Source organism: Trichosurus vulpecula, chromosome 5 (genome assembly GCF_011100635.1).
Source record: "Trichosurus vulpecula isolate mTriVul1 chromosome 5, mTriVul1.pri, whole genome shotgun sequence".
NCBI classification, from domain to species: Eukaryota; Metazoa; Chordata; class Mammalia; order Diprotodontia; family Phalangeridae; genus Trichosurus; species Trichosurus vulpecula.
Genome location: NC_050577.1, coordinates 225,440,711 through 225,455,237, shown reverse-complemented (window position 1 = coordinate 225,455,237; position 14,527 = coordinate 225,440,711). Strand labels below are relative to the sequence as shown.

At 38.9% G+C, this 14,527-nt stretch overlaps 1 protein-coding gene across 1 annotated transcript in view; it reads right to left on the bottom strand.

The window, feature by feature from the left end:
- POC1B (POC1 centriolar protein B) overlaps nucleotides 1-14,527 on the bottom strand; it is a 106,825-nt gene that overhangs the window by 58,293 nt on the left and 34,005 nt on the right. Inside the window, exons 5-7 of the mRNA XM_036759859.1 lie at nucleotides 4,336-4,443; nucleotides 4,092-4,207; nucleotides 2,486-2,619 (exon numbers count right to left, since the gene is read on the bottom strand). Of these exons, the coding sequence (XP_036615754.1) occupies nucleotides 2,486-2,619; nucleotides 4,092-4,207; nucleotides 4,336-4,443 (358 nt within the window). The remainder of the gene's footprint in view (nucleotides 1-2,485; nucleotides 2,620-4,091; nucleotides 4,208-4,335; nucleotides 4,444-14,527) is intronic.

The window sequence follows — 14,527 nt, the reverse complement described above, 5'->3', positions numbered from 1 at the left end:
TATACCTCAATTCATGAGTAAACCACTGGAGCTTTCTCAAAATCCTCACATACTACTCTTTTCACCTCCAAGCTTCTAAAATTAAATTTAGGAACATGTTTCATAAGAAATCAGAAAATTTTTCTTTTATACTAGGCAATGATCTCTGTAATTAAGTGGAATGGTTTTGTTAAGTTAAAACAACAGTTCACATTAATAAAACATTTTAAAGTTTGCATAGCACTTCACGATAGCTCTGTCAGGTGGGTAGTATAATATTATTAGGCCCATTTTAAAGATGAGGAAATGAAGTCTCTGAGTGGTCAAGTAACCTGCCCATGGTGCAGCTGCTGGAAAGCATCAAAGCAAGATTCAAAAGTCAGGTCTCCTATGTCTAGGTGGAGTGTTCTACCCGACGCATTGCCTCTCAGGGCCTGTAAGATGGGACCCATCCTACAAATGCTGACAGTTTTCATATCACTTCGAAACTCCTCTGTACTCCTATGCTCAGTGTGGGGAATTTTGAGAAATCAAACATATGCAAATACAGCTTCACCCCACGTCCAACCTTCTCTGCTGACCAAGAACTATAAATCAAATACCAAAGTTTTAAATTAGTACAGTACATAAAAGTAAATAACAAGGGAAAACTGTCTAGGAGAATAATTCTCAGCCCCCAAAACAAAGGGATACAATGTGCCATAGGCTGTTCTGCAGCCGGTGGAAGAATGGGTGCATCCTGGAGAGCTTGCACTCTCAGGTTTACATCCTTGCTAGGCTGCACCCTCGTGGCTCTGTCTCCTGCTGACCAGCCACAGGCCTCTCTGCTGCCTTCCTCTGCTTCCAAAGCTATCATCTATGCCTCCCTGACCCGCTGCTGTCCCTCCTGTCAGAGCTGACATCTGCTGCTAGGTGTCCTCCTCCACCGGAGTGTCTGTGTCTCACTCCTTTGTGACACTGCCTGATCAGTGTGTCTGGGGCAGCTACACCAAAGGGCTCCTTGGGCTGTTCTCGCATCTTGACCTCATTCACTCCATCTCAGATGAAAATATTCCCCATAGATAGGTTAGGGGGAGGGTTCTCCTTTCACTGCCCATCCTGCCCCTGGCAGCCAGCAGCGGAGTCATTCAGTAAGCCTCAAGGGAGCACTTAGCGATGCTGGAAGGGCTGAGGTGGAGGGGGAGGCCTATGCCCTGCATTCCTGCTGCCCCACCCCTGACAGGTCCAGCTTCTCATCACCCTCCTTTTAGGAACATTTCAACTTACCATTGAAGCCACATATTCAAAGGCTACAACAACCATAGTTAAGAAAAATTACTTGTATAGTTTTTCTCATTTTCCTCTCTACTATTATGTTGGACATGCCCTCCTGTTCTATGTACTACTTTCACTAACCTATTAAATTTCTTTTTACCTATCTGTGGAAACATACAGAGTCTCTCCAGTCTGAAGAAAAAGGCCTTGATTCTTGTCTCTTGAGTTCACTTTTCACTAGATACAACGGGAATCTTTAGAAGGCCAAGGGTGGTCAAATGGAGAATGAATGACTAAAAGTAAATGGTTCTCTGAGGTCTGATAACATGCTAAGTTATTCTTGTTTGTTTTTATTTCATCTTGTTTGAGGAGATTCCCTCTAAAATGATTTTGTTAGAGAATTTTCAGAGACACAGAGGCAAATCTGCCTATCTTTGAACTGCTCTCTAAGCAGAAATGTTTAGAATTAGGTTAATCTAAGTTCATAACATTGTTTCTGGAACACATAATTTTCTTTCGCATATCTAGCTAGGTCTGTTGGCTACTAATTTTGTTATTATAAAAAATTTTATAATCTATTTCTGCTTTATCTAATTTAAATATGGTATACCAGAAAGCATGCTGGGCTCAAAGTTAGGAGAGCTGAGTTTGAATCTCAGACATTTAGTATCCACAAGCATGTTGCTAAACCTCATGAAGCTTCGGTTCCTGCATCTAGGAAATGGGAATGATACCATCTGTACTACCTGACTCACCAGCTGCTGTGAGCAAAGTAGGAAACAAGTCAGGAAATGTATAACATACCATCCTGGAGCAGAATGAGCAATTTCTCCTTTAGTACATTTAGCACAATTCTACTTTAAGATCCAATCTGTAAACTCATATTTTGGAAAAAGACAATCTCAAGTATATAAAGAAAGCCCCAGAGAAAATTACAGAAGTTATGCACTTAGAAGATTACTCAAGAATCCTTCTCGAAAAACAGATTATATCCAACCTATTTGTATAGTCACAAATACAATGAAGGGTTAATTGAGCAGCTAATGGATATGAGAGAAATACCAAGAATATCCAGTGACAAATCACAGTATTAGAAGTTGTTTAATTGGAAATGATATGTAATCACATAAAGGCAACTTCTTTGATAACAGCAGCAAAAAACATACTGCAACAAGAGGGACAATAAAACATAATATTGTTGGGATTTAAAGAAATATATCTTTTTAAAAATGTAAAATATCTTTGCCAGTACCATGTGTCCTTGAAGTGTATAGATGAGTCTTCCTTCTATGAGATCCAAGATCTTAAGGGTGCCATCAGATGAAGCAGTGATGAGGTAATTACCCGAAGGATGGAATGACAAGCAGTTGACTCCACCACTGTGAACTGATTTACATGAGGAAAAAAAGGGACATGGAGATGTCAATCACATTTTGAAATATTTTAAATAGGTTCTAGAATTTCAAAGCAGTATCTTTACCCCATTGTAAGAGAGTAAAAATTTCATTTTAAAGGAGGTTGTTTTGTTGCAGATTGTCTCAATAAAATTAAATTCTATTAACAATTAAAGTAAAATATAATGTAAGCAAAATATCTGAATAACTGGCTTAAGTGATTGTTTTGACATCAAGGAGATGTGGTTCTGGTCTAGTTTGACAAGAGCTCTTGGAAACGGGAGCGTGTCATGGAAGTGTAATGTATTTCATTTTGTAATTATTAAGTTATTGGCTATATATCCAATATCCTTGTCAAGTAATTATTACTAGTTTGGAATATATGTATATGTATGTATATATATATATATATATATATATATATATATATACACACATATATATATACACACATCTATATCTATCTATATATACACACATCTATATCTATCTATATATACATATATATATTTATATATATATCTTAGCTCAAAATTTAAAAACTAATTTAATTAGTAAGGGGAGAAAAGGAAGGCATCAAACACAATAAGTGGCAGAAGAGAAATTGTCCTTAAGAAATGGAAAAATACACATGATGTAAAATGAAAAAAAAATCAATGCATTTCTGCCTTAAATTCAGGCTGTAGTCACCACAGTTAGTTAAGTTCTGTAAGGTTCAGTATGCTGTTCAACAAGCAGACCCTGCAGTATTCCCAAAGAACAGGGCTCATTCAGCCAGCCAGTGACCATTTATTAAGTGCCTACTATGAAGGGGAGTAAAAGCCTTGTATTAGACAACAGGGGAGATACAAAGACAATTTTGTATTTATGTCCCCAGGGCCTAGCACAGTGCTTGAGGAGAAGAATAAGTCTTTAATAAATGCATTTCATTCATTCAGATGTGGACCCTGGGCTTCTAGAGCTCACCTGCAGTAAACTTACAACCTGGGATCTTGTGGCAGTGGATCTGTTTACAGTGGAGGGAATTACCTTTCCTCCATTTTCTAGCACTCCTGGGTTTCCCACCCTTGGCACCTACCTCATCTTATCAGTTACGGATGGAGCCAGAGCAACAGAAATCCGTTCCTAACCCCTTAGAGACTTTTTTTTAAAAGTCTATTCATGATAGAAATAAGGATACGTAATCTGTGCTGGCCAGCTAAAAAGTGAAAGAAAATAGTCATTTCAATGGTCACTTAGTTACCTGAAAAAGAAAATCAACAGAAATGGCTCTCTATTTATATCCCTGGGATACTGTAAAGAAAGTAATTGCCTAAGGCCTGTGGACTTTCTCAGACCAGAACAAAGACAGGCTGGTACCACTTTGGGGACTCATTAAAAGGACCAGGCCGGGCCACAAAGAGGTTCAGAGGCTTAAGGAGGGTTCTAGAAAGACTTGATTGGCTATGCTTTAGAAATTATCACCTTGGTAATTCTGAAGTAACTTGTTTACTCTTATATCCCAGAGTTTCACTGTATGATCAGAACCTGCTGAAGCTATGCACGTACCACTGGGGTTAAAAGACACAAAGTTCGCAAACCTATCAGGAAAAATGAATCAGATGTCAGGCACTGTCATTTTCATTAAGTCAAAGATTGCAATAATAGAAGAGTAAATCTTCTTTAATAAAGCACAAGCACCCAAATGTGCCAGAATGGCTTGACGTACCCTTCAGAGTCTGTAAAGCTATTAATGCACAGTTTATTGGCTGTATCCCAGATTTTAACGGTCTTGTCCTCACTACATGATACTATTAGTCTTCCATCAGCTGAAAATCTGGAAAGCACAAGAAGACAGGTTCTAGTAAGCAGGTGGTATTTATGAAAGAATAAATCATGTATCCCTGGAAAAACACTGAAAAGAATCCTTAGGAGAAAAACTTTACATTTTAAACACAACATTCTCATCAACAAAAGGGAGAAAGAATAGAGCAATAAATTGGAAATGAAATGAACAAACAAAAAACCCCAAGAAGCAACTAATAGTAAACCACAATTAGTCACAAAAATAGAAAGTCTAAGAATAAGAGATAAATGAAAATTTTTTAAAAACCCTTTGAATTGATCAATAAACTTAGGAGATGGTTTTTTTGAACCTTTAGCTAATCTGATTCTTAAAAAGATAGAAAAATCAAATTGTCAATATAAAAGGTAAGAAAAAAACAAATGAAGAGGAAACAAAGGAAATTAGAAACTATTTTGCCCAATTATATGCTGACAAAACTAGAGACAATTTGAAGGGGGAAAAGTACCAGATGAATTTATGAGAATTATATTAAACATTCAAAAAATTAATTTAAATCTTAAATAAATTATTCACAAAAATGGGAAAAGCAAGAATCCTATCAAACTCCTTTTGTGAGACAATATGATCCTGATATCTGAACCAGGGACAGAAAAAGTAGGGGAAAATACTGTAGACCAATACTTCTAATGACTATATATGCAAAAATAATGGCAAAGATTTTAGCAAAGAGGCTACAACAGCATAGCCAAGAATTGTACCAAGATTATAGGGTTGGTTCAATATTAGGAAAATAATAAGTATAACTGATGATATTAATAACAAAAACAATGAAAATCATACTGATTTTATCAACAGAAGCAGAAAAAGACTTTTGATGAAATACAACACCTGTTTATGTTAAAAATAAAAAGGATAAGAATCAATGGACTGCTCCTTAATATGAGAAATTATTTCTATCTAAAACCAAAAATGAGTATTATCTGTCCAAAACTAGAATTATTTATCTAAATGCAAAGGCCTTGCATTTTCCATAAGAACTGGGATAAAGTAACGTTGTCCATTGTCACCACTGTTACTTTATATATTTGTCAAAATGCTAGCTATAACAAGAAAAATAAATAAATTGACAGAAAAGATAGTCCAAGAAGAAATGAAATATTGGTTTTTGCAGATGATAGGATGATTTACTTAAAGAATCCTGGATATTCTACTAAAAAAATAATTGAAATGATAATGTCAACAAAGTGGTAGGATATAAAACAAACCCATATAAATCACTCATGTTTTTATACCTCACCAACAAAACCCAACAGGAAAAGTTAAAAAGAGAAATTCCATTCAAAATAACTACAGAACTTATAAAACAGGACTCCATATACCAAAATATACATTAATATGACTACATGTACAAGATAAGACTTTATAGAAATAAAGACAAACCTAAATAATTGGGGAGATATTAATTGTTTGTGATTGAGCCATAAAAATATAACAAAAAAGAGGAGAATGCTAACCAAATTAAATCATTCAGTGCCATGCTAATCAAACCATCAAAGGATTAGTTAACAGAACTAGAAAAAATATCAAAATTCATTCACGTGGTCAAGAATCTCAAGGGAAGTAATGCGGGAAAAAGAGAAACAAGGAGGCCTAGCAAGACCAGATTTTACATCACTAAAAAGCAGTAACCATTAAAAATATTTAGTACTGGGGTAGCTAAGTGGCGCAATGAGTACAGCACCAGCCCTGGAGTCAGGAGGACCTGAGTTCAAATCAGGCCTCAGACACTTGACACACTTACTAGCTGTGTGACCTTGGGCAAGTCGCTTAACCCCAATTGCCCTGCCTTCCCCCCTCCAAAAAAAATATTTAGTATTGGTTAAAAAATAGAAAAGTTGATCAGTGGCACCAATTAGGTACACAAAATGCAGAAGCAAGCAGATTAAGTGGTATAGTGTTCAATAAATCCAAGGCTCCAACTACTGCAAGGGTAGTGACTCACACTTTGACAAGAAGTGCTAGGCAAACTGGCCAGTGGTCTGGCATAAACTCAGCTTAGCCAAACACTTCAAACCATATACCAAGATTGGCTGCAAACAGATACATGACCTAGACATAAAAAGTCATATAATAAACAAATAAAAGGAACAGTGAAGATGATACTTTCCATAACCAAGGCAAGGGGAAGAGCTCTTCACCAAAGGATAGAAAGAACTACAGGAAATATAATGGACAATTTTGATTATATAAAATTGAAAAGGTTTTGCACAAAATCAGTTCAAGGGAATAATTTAACAGGGAAGAATTCTTTGTACCAAACTTTTCTCATAAAAATCTGATATCCAAGATATCTAGGGAACCGATTGAAATCTATAAGAACAAGGACCATTCTTCAATAGATAAATGATCAAAAGATATGAATAGGCAGTCCTATTTTTAAAAAGGCTTCAAATCACTAATAAGTGAAATGCAAATTAAAACAGTTCTTTAGTTTTACCTTACATGCATCAGATTTGCAAAGATAAGAAGATAGGAAAGTACTCATTTTTCAAGAAGTTATGAGAAGGAAGACACACTAATCCATTAGTGGAAGTACTGTTAATTGATCCAACCATTCCAGAAAACAATTAAAAACTATACCCCCAAAGTTACAAAACTGTGACCCAGTGATATTACTACAAGTCTTGTACTCCGAAGAGATCAAAGACAGAAAGGAACCATTTGTATAAAAATATTATGGCAGCTTTTTTTGCAGTAGCAAACAACTGGAAACAAAGGTAGTACCTGTCAACTGCGAGGAATAGCCAAGCAAATTATGGTATGTGAACACAATGAAGTATTTTATGCCATTAGAAACAATGAAATGAACGGATTCTGAGAAACCTGAGAACACTTGTATGAACTGATGCAGAGTAAACAAAACAGAGTCAAGAAAACAATTTATGTAATCTATCACACTGCAGAGGAAAACAACCTGGAAAGACTTAAGAGCGATGGTTCATGACATGAACAAAAGTAAGTCCAAAAGATCAATGATGAATCACATGTTCTACCTCTTGAAAGAGAGATGGTGGACTAGAGATGCAAATTGTTTGGGTGTAATTATTTAAAATAACACAATATAACAAAGGGCCTTTGGTAGAGGGAGAAAATGCTCAATGGGAGCCCAGTAAGACCTTTTGAAGCTGTTCTGGCTGACAAACTAACGACTAGAATTTCCCTTGGTACCTCTGTGGTATAATTCAATTCAATCATAATATTTTTTATTATTATTATTATTACCACTATGAGGAATAATAGCTAAGATTTTTATAAGACTTACCATGTGCTAGGCATTGTACTAAGTGCTTCACAATTATCTCAGTTGATCCTTAAAACGACCTGGAAAGGTATATGCTATTATCATCCCCATTTTATAGATGTGGAAGCTGAGACAAATAGAGGTTAAATGACTTGCCCAAGGTCACACAGCTGGTGTCTGAGGCTGGATTTGAACTCAGGTCTTCCTGATTCCAGGACTGGTCCTCTATTTATTAGCTGCCTCTGGAGCCAAATAAGGTTTTCAGTTTCACGAATGCAATTATCAGGATCACACTAGTCTTCTCAAGGCAACATATCCCCATTCCTTCAACCAATTCTCAAGAGGTATGGGGAATGGCTTCTAGTCCTTCTGTCTTCTTAGTCACCCTCCTTCAGTTGTGCTCAAATTTGCCAGTTACTTCCCTCTAATGTCATGCCCAGGACCAAACTCAGATGTAGTTGGTTGGGGGCAAGGTATATAGCCAACTGGGAACTTCCTCAGTCTGGCTATGGTTGGATATGAGCCATTCGCTCCTCTTCTATAGAATAGCCCATCAAATACTTGAAGGAAACTCTCATACTCCCCCTCAGGATGCTTCTTCTCTAGGTTAACCATCCCAAGTTCCTTCAAATAATGCTCCTATGTTCCAAAGAAACATGAAGCAATGGGAAGAGGGCTGGATTTGAAGTCAGGGGAAAGGCATTCATGGCCTTGACTCTGCCTCCTGCTACTGTGTGGCCTTGAAGAAGGTATTATCTCTCTGGGTCTCTATTTTCTCATTTGTAAAAAGAAAGGTTTGGACCAGATGACTCCTAACGTTCATCCTGGCCCTTAACCTAGGATCCTGGGATCTTTAAGTTTCCTTCCAGTTTTAAATCCATCAGTCTATGACCACCCTGGTTGCCTTCCTCAGGACCCTCTCCTGTTTATCAAGTCCTTCCTAAAAACATTCTACCCAGAGGGGGCCTAAGCAGAGTTGACTAATGTTATTATTGGCTCCGTGTTCTTGGGAACAATGCCTCTCTGAATGCTGCCTAAGATCACATTAGGCTGCCATATTACACCGATGATTTACATGGCGCTCAAAGTCCACTAAAATTCCCAGACCTTTTTCTAGCCTTGTCTAGCCTTGCTTTGTTTTGTACTTGTGAAGTGGATGTTTTTATATAAATGTTGGAGGTAGCATGGTGCAGTGGCTAGAAGTAGGATTTGAAACCAGGTGTCCTCTGAAGTTAGAATTAATCCTCTATCATTCACTCTCCGTGTGACCTTGGACAAGTGCCTCGACTTCTCTGTGCCTCAGTTTCCTCATTTGTAAAATGAAGAATGGACTTGATGACTTCTAGGGTCCCTTCCCACTCTAGATCTAGGATCCTATATAGCTTTACACCTGCTGTTATTCATTTTAATAGGTTAGCTCACAACCTTCACCTAAAAGATTACTTCTGAATGGGAGCTACTCCTAGACCCATCTGCCAAGTCTCACTGGTACTGATGATGGTACCAACTTGTCTCTTTGCATTCAGATCTCTAGTGTACCTCCTGGGTTTCCAATGTGGCAGATTGGAGAGAGGGAGAGAGGACTGGAGTTGAGTCAGGAATACTTTAGATATTTGCTAGCCCTGGGACCTTGGGTAAAGATTTTAAACTCTAAACTGTTCAGTTTCCTCATTTGATGATCTCTGAGGCAGCTAGGTGGCAAGGCTGGAAGACCTCAATTCAAATCTAGCCTCAGACATTTACTAGCTGTGTGATACTGGACAAGTCTCTGACCCTCTCTGTTTCTTCATCTGAAAAAATGAGGAAAATAACATCTCCCTCTGAAGGTTATTGTAAGGCTCAAATGGGATATTTGTAAAGTGCTTTGCAACCTTAAAGGCTATGTAAATGCTGGCTATTATCTGAGGTCCCTTCCAGATCCAAATCTGTGATTCTAGGATCCACACTTAGTACACTTGTGTGCACAGCTAAGGCTGTTGTTTGATGACTAGCTGCATTCTCGTACTGTCTCTGGTGAAAGTCTGCGCTCCTCTAGAGTTACTCTTTTTTTAAACATTTAATAGTACTTTTCTCCCAATTACATGTAAAGATGAGATTTTCAACATTCATTTTTGTAAATTAAGATGCAAATTTTTCTCCCTCTCTCCCTCCCCTCCCAAGCAATCTGATATAGGTTATACATGTACAGTCATGTTAAACATATTTCCACATTAGTCATATTGTGAAAGAAGAACCAGAATAAAAAGGAAAAACCATGAGAAAAAAAAAACCAAAAGTGAAAATAGTCTGCTTCGATCTGCATTCAGACTCCATAACTCTTTGTCTAGATGTGGATAGCATTTTCCATCAGGAGTCGTTTAGAATTGTCTCAGATCATGGTATTGCTCAGAAGAGCTAGGTCAATCATAGCTGATCATCACGCAGTGTTGCTGTTACTGTTTATAATGTTCTCCTGGTTCTGTTCACTTCACTCAGCATCAGTTCACGCAGTGGTGGGATTCAAATAAATTAACAACCTGCTCTCCACGGAACCAAGCAGAGATGCCACCACCACTGACATGGCGGTTAGCCCCCCACTAACAACTGGTTTGCCAAACTCAACCTAAAATTAGGTACCAGTTCTCCCGAACTGGTGCGAACTGGCTGAATCCCACCACTGCAGTTCAACATAAGTCTTTCCAGGTTTTTCTAAAATCTGCCTGCTCATTGTTTCTTATAGAACAACGGTATTCCATTACATTCATATACCACAACTTGTTCAGCCATTCCCCAATTGATGGACATCCCCTAAATTTCTAATTCTTTGCTATCACCAAAAACAAAACAACTTCTATAAGTGTTTTTGTACAGATAGGTCCTTTTCCCTTTTTTATGATCTCTTTGGGAGATCGACCTAATAGTGGTATTGCTGAATCAAAGGGTATGCACAGTTTTATAGCCTTTGGGCATAGTTCCAAATTGCTCTCCAGAATAGTTGGATCAGTTCACAACTCCACCAACAATGCCACAGTGTTCCAGTTTTCACACATCTTCTCCAACATTTATCATTTTCCTTTTCCGTCATATTAGCCAATCTGATAGGTGTGAGGTGATACCTCAAAGTTGTTTTAATTTGCATTTTTCTAATGAATAGTGAGTTAGAGCATTTTTATATGCCTATAGACAGCTTTAATTTCTTCATTTGAAAACTACCTGTTCACATCCTTTGACCATTTATCAATTGGGAAATGTCTTGTAGTCTTGTAAATCTGATTCAGTTCTCTATATATTTGAGAAATGAGGCCTTTATCAAAAAACCACTGACTGTAAAAATTGTTCCCCAGCTTTCTGCTTTCCTTTTTTTTTTTTTTTTGGAGGGGGGAAGGCAGGGCAATTGGGGTTAAGTGACTTGCCCAAGGTCACACAGCTAGTAAGTGTGTCAAGTATCTGAGGCCTGATTTGAACTCAGGTCCTCCTGACTCCAGGGCTGGTGCTGTACTCACTGAGCCACCTAGATGTCCCTCTGCTTGCCTTCAAATCTTGGTAGCACTGGTTTTGTTTGTGTAAAATGTTTTTAATTTCACGTAATCAAAATCATCCATTTTGCATTTCATAACATTCTCTATCTCTTGTTTGGTCATAAATTCTTACCTTCTCCCTAGATCTGTTCCTTGCAAAGCTACCCTTTCTCCTGCACTCTAGCTACCCTATCTAGCCTGGTAGCTCTGTAGCTGGTTTTTAAAGCCTTTTTGGTGGGTTTTTAAGACTCTGGGTAAATGTCTTTTTAACAGACTGTGCTCAGCAGGCCCCATCTTTGGCCAGGAGTCTCCTGCCACTACTTTATGGGTCAGACCTTCCCAGTCATGGGGCTACTAGGTGGTGCCCTAGAGTCAGGAGGCCTTAATTCAAATCTGGCTTCATACAATTACTAGATATGTGACCCTGGCAAGTGGCTTAATCCTGACTGCCTCCAAATTAAAAAACAAAGAAGCGCTCATTTTGTCCTCAGACCTTCCCAAAGTGGCCTCTCTCTTCTGGGGCGCAGTGGCAGGATGGGATGCTTTCACCACACGCCCATGCCCTGAAGTGCTTTCGTCTCTTGCCTAGGACTTCATAACCATTAACAAGACTCCTCTGATCCCTTGGCTCTCTTGTGCCCGTGAGAATCATCAGAATCGAGGAGCAATCCTCAGGTCCAACAGGTCCTAGAAGATTCTCCCTCAAGGCCGGACCACGGGCTCCAGGATAGTAAAGCCTCCTCAGGGAGTCACCAAACACAGGGATTCTTGTCTTCACCCTCTGAGCTTTCCTGGGCAATTTCCCACCCGCTAGGAGCAAGGTGGCACAGGTGCTAGAGTGCTGGGCCTGGAGTCAAAAGGACCTGAGTTCAAATTCTGCATCAGACACTTGCTAGGCGCATGACCCCGGGCAGATCGCTTAACTTCTGTGTACCTCAGTTTCCTCCTCTATCAAATGAGGATAAGAGTGGTACCTACCCCCCAGCATGGTTGTGAGGATCAAATGAGATATTTGTAAGGTGCTTTGCAAACCTTGAAGGACTCTATAAATGCTAGCTATCATGATTATTATTATTATTATTATTATTAAGGACAGCTAGGTGGCTCCGACCTCAGACACTTACTGGCTGTGTGACCCTGGGCAGGTCACTTACCCTGTGTGCCTCAGTTTCCTCATCTGTAAAATGAGCTGGAGAAAGAAATGGCAAACCACCCTGTATCTCTGCCAAGAAAACCCCAGATGGGGTCATGGAGAGTTGGACATGCCTGAAAAACAAAGGAACTGCTGGCACCCGTGGACAAACACAAACTGCTACTTCCTATTCAGAAAGCTTCCTATCTAGCACGGAACTTCCTGACCCAGGCCAGGATTCCTCTCTCCTTCAGATCTCTTTTCTCCTTCATTCTCAAAGAATTGATGATAACCAGTTATGGTTAGTAGTTCTCATCAATAATTCTAATATTAATGGTGCTCATTGATAATAATAAATCAGGTTGATTATTACAGTGCTCTAAGACTTGTGGAGTGCTCCTCACACCGAGGCGATATGGGCAGTTACACATATTACTTATTAGGAGGCTCTGAGGAATATTACCCAAGCAGTTCATGACAAAAAATGAAACTATGTAACTCAGTGGGGAGAAAATGACAGGTCACTAACGTGGGAGTCCTTTCGGATTCAGCATTCAGCTCCCCGACTCCATGGGAGTGGAAAGTCCAAAGTCAATAGTAAGTTAGAGGAAGGGGCACTTACGGGCAAGAAACAATTTGTGCAAATATAGCAGCTCCACCCTTACCTGTTTAAACATTGTAAGCTCTGAAAAACTGGAAGGAAAAAACACCCACAGACATGAAAATGACCACATCTTAGAAGTTGAATCAGCCCCAAACACTCAGCAGAAGGAGGCCAAAGGGGCCCCTCAACACCACAATTAGCTAATTCTGCATTCGAGGCAAGAGGGTGACCCACTAACCTAATGGTGGGCGGGGCTAATCAGCTTGAGAGAGTAGATGCATATTTGTAGTCTGTTTTGGGCACCCTCCAGTTTTGCGCACCTCAGTTGAGTACCTAATTTGCCTCACTCTATGATGGCTCTGGTGCTCAGAAACCACTTCTAGTAGGAAACCCTGCATCTCCCTGCCAAATGATCAGCCACTGCAACAAGAACACCACCAGTTCACTAGTTCGTGAAACATTCTGGAGGGGGATGAGGATGGGAGGTTATGAGCAGTAATCTCACGAAACAGTGAAAACCACTGGAGAAAATGAACCTGCATGAGCCTGGCTAAGCTAAATTATACTGTGCTTTTGTAAATGAAATTGGCAGGAATATAACAAACAAACATGAACTCAAAGAGAAGGCTGACATTCCTATGGTGAATTATTTTCAACCACAACCTCCGTCACATTTGCACTCTACCATTTCAAGAGCCAATGTACTCTGTGAGAACTTAGCAATGAAACATCTTCCCAACGTCATTTGTAGGGAAGAGAAATGGAATCTAACCAGATACACGCAGAAAAAAAATCTGTGCTAGAGGTGAAATAATTTTAAAGGAGAGAAAATGATTTTAAAAGACTGGAAAAAATCATAGATGGCACTTTTATAAAAACAAAATGGCAACAAGCAGACAACCATGATCACCTCCTTTGCTTACTTTCTCATCTTTAAAAAATCTTTATGAGAATGTTCTCTGCATGCACCAAGAGTATCCATGATGAAAATGTGAGATGGAAATGAGCAATTTCCACAGCAGACTATATCTTTATAGTTATCACACTGAGGGATGAAGTGAATATGAGAACTCGCTGTATTGTTTGTATGTTGATTTTAACAAATCATCTTAAGAATGTAAAACAAAATGTGGTCTTAATGGCTCCCCCCAAATGTGAAAATCACTCAAAATTCTATCTGTGATGCCATCGTGGAGATAACTTTGTTCACCAGTCAGCTGAGAAATTACATCAAGCAGAGGCATATTCAGTGAGATGTGCTCACCTAAGCTGTTCACTGATGTTGTGGATGTCCTGTGCAGAGACTAAATTGGAAAGGGACAGCCTAGTGATGATGAGGCTCTCCAAGGGTTCCTTTTTACTGTGCTCATTTCACTGAACTCTGGAACACGACAAAGTCTCCTTAAGAAAGAGATTTGCCTAAACATCCACACTGCAAAAACAGAATTGAAGAAAAACCCAAAGGGCCCAGAAAATATAAAGTGGGAAGAGCAGCCCATTGAGTCAGTCCATCAGCACATATATAGTGTCCCACAAGTCTTCGTATTGTTTTTTTAAAGCTTCAAACTGCACTAAGACTT